Source organism: Mangifera indica, chromosome 14, assembly GCF_011075055.1.
Source record: "Mangifera indica cultivar Alphonso chromosome 14, CATAS_Mindica_2.1, whole genome shotgun sequence".
Taxonomy (NCBI): Eukaryota; Viridiplantae; Streptophyta; class Magnoliopsida; order Sapindales; family Anacardiaceae; genus Mangifera; species Mangifera indica.
In genome coordinates, this window is record NC_058150.1 from 9,712,980 (window position 1) to 9,718,997 (window position 6,018).

Here is a 6,018-nt window from a genome sequence, read left to right on the forward strand (position 1 = left end):
CTCAAGAAGAGTGAGTTTGTTAGAAATTATCACAGGAAGAGTCTCATTATCTCCCAAATATACATATTTGAGATGGCTTGACAAAGGCTTAAGTTCCAATTCAGGTGCCTGCATAATTGATGGAAGTAATTTTGAGTTAGATACGGGTAATGAAATATAAGAAACATCATACCTGGTTGTTTCGAATGGTTCTAGCTCATAAACCATATCACTCAATCTGTCATCTACCACAAGCTTCTACTGAATTCTCTGTAATGTTCTTGTGTTAAGTCCTTTATTAAGGACAACCTTCAAATTATCAGAATCCTGTAACTCAAAAATTTGTTGAGCTAGGGAATCGATTACATCAACAACAAAAACTGAATTGACATCACTAGGGAATCTCATGGCTTCATAAATATTGAATCTAATTACTTCACCATCAAATTCCATAGTTAAAGTACCTTCCAAAATATCGATTTTTGTTCTAGATGTCTTAAGAAAAGGTCTTCCTAGCAAAATTGGGACTAATTTAGATGAGTTATCATCTTCCATGTCAAACACATAAAAGTCAGCAGGAAAAATCAATTCATTAACTTGAACAAGAACATCTTCTAACACCCCTTCGGGATATGCATTGGACCTATTAGCTAATTGGATTATTACACCGGTGGGTTTTAAAGGTCCTACATTTAAAGAATGATAAATTGAGCTAGGCATGACATTAATAGATGCTTCTAGATCTATCATAGCTTTCTGAACTTTAACAATACCAATCTTGCAAGGGATTGTGAACATACTTGGATCCTTACTCTTTTGAGGCAATTTTCTTTAGAGAACGGCTGAAACATTCTCACTGACATGCACTTTTTCATCTCCTTTTAGTTTTCTTTTTGACGTGCATAATTCCTTAAGGAATTTAGCATATCTAGGAACTTGTTTAATAGCATCTAAAAGGGGAATATTTACCTCAACCTTGCAAAAGACTTCAAGGATCTCTTGTTCTTGTTGTTCTTTTTTGTTCTTTGCAAGTCGGCTCGGGAAAGGAGGTGGAGTGACCACAGAAGGTGGCATGTACTTCTCTGCAGGAGGTGACAATTTTTGGGCTTCTTTTGGCTCAATTTCGCATTCGATCTCCTTTTCTTTTGCATATTTTGGAATCTTTTTTTCAGGATCCTTCAATTCTTTACCACTCCGCAGGGTGATTGCATTGATATTCTTAGTAAAATTTGCATCTTGCTCTGGATTCACCACAATCTGAGATGGCAATCTACCAGAATTCTGAGTTTCCAATCTTCCTACAACAGTAGCTAATTGGCTGACTTGATTTTCTAGATTATGAATGCTAGCCTTTGTCTCCTGTTGAAATTGTTATGTATTATTAGCAAGTGCAGTAACAATTTGTTCAAGAGACATACCTTTCGACTAAGGTAGGGGTGTTGGATTAAACGCTTGAGGAGGGGGCGACCTATTTTGGTATCCAGGCTGTTAGAAGTTATTGTTCTTTTGGCCATAATTGAAATTCGGGTGATCTCTCCATCCTGGATTATAGGTATTCGAGTATGGATCATACCACTTTTGGTTTTGATAACCCCCTACGACATTAACATCCTCATGTGTGTCCTCCTGAAGTGTAGGGCATGCATCTGTAGAGTGCTTCGTGTTCGAACAGATCTCGCAAGCCTTCACTTGTTAGTGATTCACTACAAATTTTTCTAACAAGGAGGTGAGTTTATCAAGTCTTTGCTCAAGAGGATTATTATTGCTTACCTCATTAACCTTTCTCACCGTTGCATCTTGTCTAATGCCAAATTGTTGAGTATTGGCAGCAATTGTTGAGATCAATCTCTTTGCTTCTGTTAAAGTTTTATTAACCAAAGCTCCACCACTTGCTGCATCGATCAAATTCCTGTCAGACAACAATAAACCTTCATAAAAATATTGAATTAATAGCTGATCAGAAATTTGATAATGGGGACAACTGGCACAGAGCTGATTAAACCTCTCTCAATACTCATAAAGTGTCTCCCTACTATATTGCCTAATCCCACATATTTCTTTTCTAATTGAGGTGGCCCTAGAAGCAAGAAAGAATTTTTCTAAAAATTGTCTTTTAAGCTCATCCCAACTATTGATAGAACCTGATGGTAAATAATATAGCCAATCCTTAGCCTTATCAGTTAAAGAGAAAAGGAAAGCACGTAGTTTAATTTGCTCTTCACTTACCCCTTGTGGTTTCATAGTGGAACAAACAACATGAAATTCTTTCAAGTGTTTATGAGGGTCCTCACCTGATAATCCTCGAAAAGTAGGCAATAAATGGATCAAACCTGATTTGAGTTCTAAATTGGCATCGATGTTTGGATAGGCAATTCACAGAGGTTGTTGATTGATGACAGGTATAGCCATCTCCCTCAAAGTAAGCTCTCATTCGGCCATTGCTGTTACTCTCGTATTTGTTAAATCCTCTCCTAAATTAATTCCAAAGAATAAAAAAGAAGAAGCTTTACTTAATTTAGTTTCCTTGCGGAGTTGTCTCACAGTCTTCTCGATTTCAGAATCAAACTGAAGTTCTCCTGCAGGGTTCAAACGGGTCATAAAAAAAATTAAAAAAAAAATTTCAGACAAATTATCAACACCAATCCCCGGCAACGGCGCCAAAATTTGGTGGGTGTCGAATCCACCAAAAATAAAATTTTCTACTCTCTCAATAAAAACTTGTAGATAGGGCAAGTAGAGTCGTATCCACAGAGATTGGGTTATTTATCTGAAATATAACAAAATAAAGCAAGAGGGATTTTGTTGTTTCGAATCGTACGGATAAACAAAAATAAATTAATTCAGAATTAAATAATCAAAGTAATCAGAAAACTAGATTGAAATAATAAAAAGACGAGTTCTAGCCAAGTAATTCAGGTATGGTTCAATTCAATTGATCATCGATAAAAAGATTAATTTTTCCTTTTAAATAAATCGGTTATGAAACATCGAGACGCTCGTTGTTCTGCTTTTCCTTAGGTGTTGGTAATTAAGAAACGTTCTTTAATTACTTCTCTTGTTTTTCAATCAGTTTTAGATACGATCTTAGAATTTAAATTGAAAACAGAATTAAGAATTAGAAAAGCCACCGATTCTAATCAACAAAACACAGACGTTGTTTTTGTTTAAATTAGATTAACCTATTCCACTAACATACAATAATCATTCTACTTCACCAAGCATGCTAGCCAACCACTTATGATTAAATCATCAAACAATTACGGATTCAATAATTTAATCTAGCAAAGTTATTTTTAATCCAAAATAAATAAGATGTGTCCTATTTAATTGAACAAGACAACAATAAATAAAATCAGGAATAAATTAAATATTTAAAAGAAAAGAACGGGTAAAGAAGATCTCACAATCATCGTAGAACCATGATCCTGATTACTCGACTAAAGAAAAGAGTTAGCCACTCATGTTTATGTTCATGGCTTCACAGAAAATTAAAATAAAAATCCTATCCTAATTGAAGAAGAACCAGCGAAAGGTTGCGGCTGTCTTTCTTTCTGAAAGAAAAGGATGCTAAAAAACCAGAGAAAAAAAAAACCTAAAATAGAGAGCAATTGTCTTTTTTATACTGCTAAGTCTGCTTCAGTCATTGAGTAATATTTTTGTGCCAAACATCATCCAAAGGACCTGAATTTCCTCCAATTGTTAATTAAGTCTTCATCTGTGAATTTCTCAATAAATAGCGCGATTCTCTCCTTTTCACAATCAGCCATCTCCTATGTATTTTGCCGTAATTCTGTCTTGATACGTGACAACTCTAAATTCCTTTTATTTTGCATCTTTTCTTAGAATAATGCAATTGATGCCCAATTTCCTAAAACAAGCAATTAATCAAATAATTAACAAATTAAATATCACAAATCAAGGAAATTAAATGCTTAAAAATATGGAATTTCACACACTAACACTACAAATCCATAAATATTCATGCTCAATAATCAAACATCATAGACATTCAAAGAAAATACTACTTATTTTCCTTTTGATGAAGCAACAGTCTTTTCGTGGCTTATATGACATCCAATGTTGGTCCTTCACATTTCCAAGTCTCCAAAACTCTCAAAACCTTTCTTTACTCTTTGTTTGTTGAAGAAAATATGATCAATAATGAGCCAAATGCGTTTCAAGATCTTTTATTTTCACTTCAGACAATGATGCACAGATGTGCATTTTTAACACACGGGTATGCATGCAATTACATAATAAAGATATGTTTCGAAATCCCCATAAAAAGTATCCTTATCCAATATTCAAATGTGTTTACTACACACGGGCGTATAGACCATCATACATGGGTGTGTGGATAAACCAAACTTAGCTAAATATCAATCAACAAATGGGAAAAGATGATTTTGCCCTTTTTCATAACACACATGAGCGTTCAACCTCCCTACATGAACATGTGTCATCAATTTCATACATATCCAATTATTCAAGCAATAATACATACAACCAAAAGAAGAAAATAACCTTGAACATACTTGTGGGTGTTATGATTCTCCTCTTTAAAAGAATCTCAACTATAAAATTCACTCAAACAATAGTGAGAACCTTTGTCTCATATCTTACTTCACCTCTCAAGTGGTCTCTTCAATCTGATTGTTCTTCCAAAGAATCTTAACTAATGGAATTTGCTTGTTTCTAAGCTATTTCACCCATCTATCTAGAATCTGAATTGGGTGCTCCTTATAAACTAGATTGTCCTCAAACTCCAACTTATTAATTCTTAGCACATGAGTCAAGTCACTGATATACTTATACAACAACAACATATGGAATACATTATGAATCCTATTTATGCTCGTTAGCAATGCAAGTTGGTAGGAAACGCTTTAGAATCTTAAAAGGTCCTATAAACCTCGATGTCAATTTACCTTTCCATTCGAATCTCATCACATGATGGTAAGAGGTAACTCTAATAAAAACTTTCTCACCAACATCAACCTCCAAGTTTTACTCTGTTTAATCAACAAAACGTTTTTAGCAATCTTAGGCTCGTCTCATCCTTTCCTTGATTAGTTTCATATCTTTGATTATTTTTTAGGTTATCTTACCTTAAAACCTATGTTAAGACATCTCTCTTGCATATCTTATCCCAATAAAGTGGTGATCTCTACTTTCTCCCACAAAGTGCCTCATATAGAGTCATCTAGATGATTATCTAATAGCTATTATTATAACCAAACTTCATCATTAGCACCACATCAATCTAACTAGCTCTATAATCCAGACAACATGTCTTTATCATATCTTTGATCACTTGATTCACCTTTTTAGTTTATTCATTAGTCTAAGGATATTAGGTAATGTTGAATGTCAGTCTGATACCTATAGATTTTTGCAAACTGTACCAAAATATCAAAACAAACTTCTTGTCCTTATTTAACACTATTGTCTTTAGTACCCTATAAAGCCTTACAACCTCTCTAATATAAACCTTACGTAACTTATTGGTGCTTGTGTTATCCTTAATAGGGATGAAATGTGATAACTTGGTCAATCTATCCATAATTAGCCATAGAGCATTATATCCAACTCTAATGTTTGGCAAACCAACCATGAAATCCATTGAAACGTGCTCTCATTTCCACTTAGAATACTCAAATACTATATTAATCATGAAGGCCTTTGATGTTCAACCTTAACCTACTGGCATAATATACACTTGGTAACAGAATTTGCCATGTTTATTTTTATACTGGCCCACCAAAATGATTTCCTCAAGTCTTAATACATCTTTACACTCTTTAGGTGGACAGTGTAAAAGGAACTATGGGTATCAATAAGAATCTTATTTCTCAATTCAACAACATTAGGCACACAAACTCAGCCTCTAAATTTTAGCATATCATCAATAATAATGAATTTTGGCTCAATACCTTTGACAAGTCTTTATATCATCTGAAGACACCAATCCCTTATCAATTAAGCCTCACAGATCTCCTCTAATAAGGTCAACTACATCCTCAATCTAGCCAATAACGG

At 34.1% G+C, this 6,018-nt stretch overlaps 1 protein-coding gene across 1 annotated transcript; it reads right to left on the minus strand.

The window, feature by feature from the left end:
* Positions 1-237: 237 nt before the first annotated feature.
* Positions 238-3,746, minus strand: LOC123196623. Its single transcript, XM_044610674.1, has 4 exons — positions 3,661-3,746; positions 1,750-1,888; positions 841-1,338; positions 238-735 (listed from the first exon to the last, which is right to left on the minus strand). The coding sequence occupies exons 1-4, from the start codon at positions 3,744-3,746 to the stop codon at positions 238-240; spliced, it is 1,221 nt and encodes a 406-aa protein (XP_044466609.1).
* Positions 3,747-6,018: the final 2,272 nt, after the last annotated feature.

Excerpts from the sequence above, each read along its gene's own strand:
- LOC123196623 (XM_044610674.1), bottom strand. The coding sequence starts at position 3,746 with ATGGCTGATTGTGAAAAGGAGAGAATCGCGCTATTTATTGAGAAATTC. Across the intron at positions 1,889-3,660 it reads AACAATTGGAGGAAATTCAG|GAATTTGATCGATGCAGCAA; the intron begins GTCCTTTGGATG and ends GTTGTCTGACAG. Across the intron at positions 736-840 it reads AAGGAGATGAAAAAGTGCAT|AAAGCTATGATAGATCTAGA; the intron begins GTCAGTGAGAAT and ends GTTAAAGTTCAG.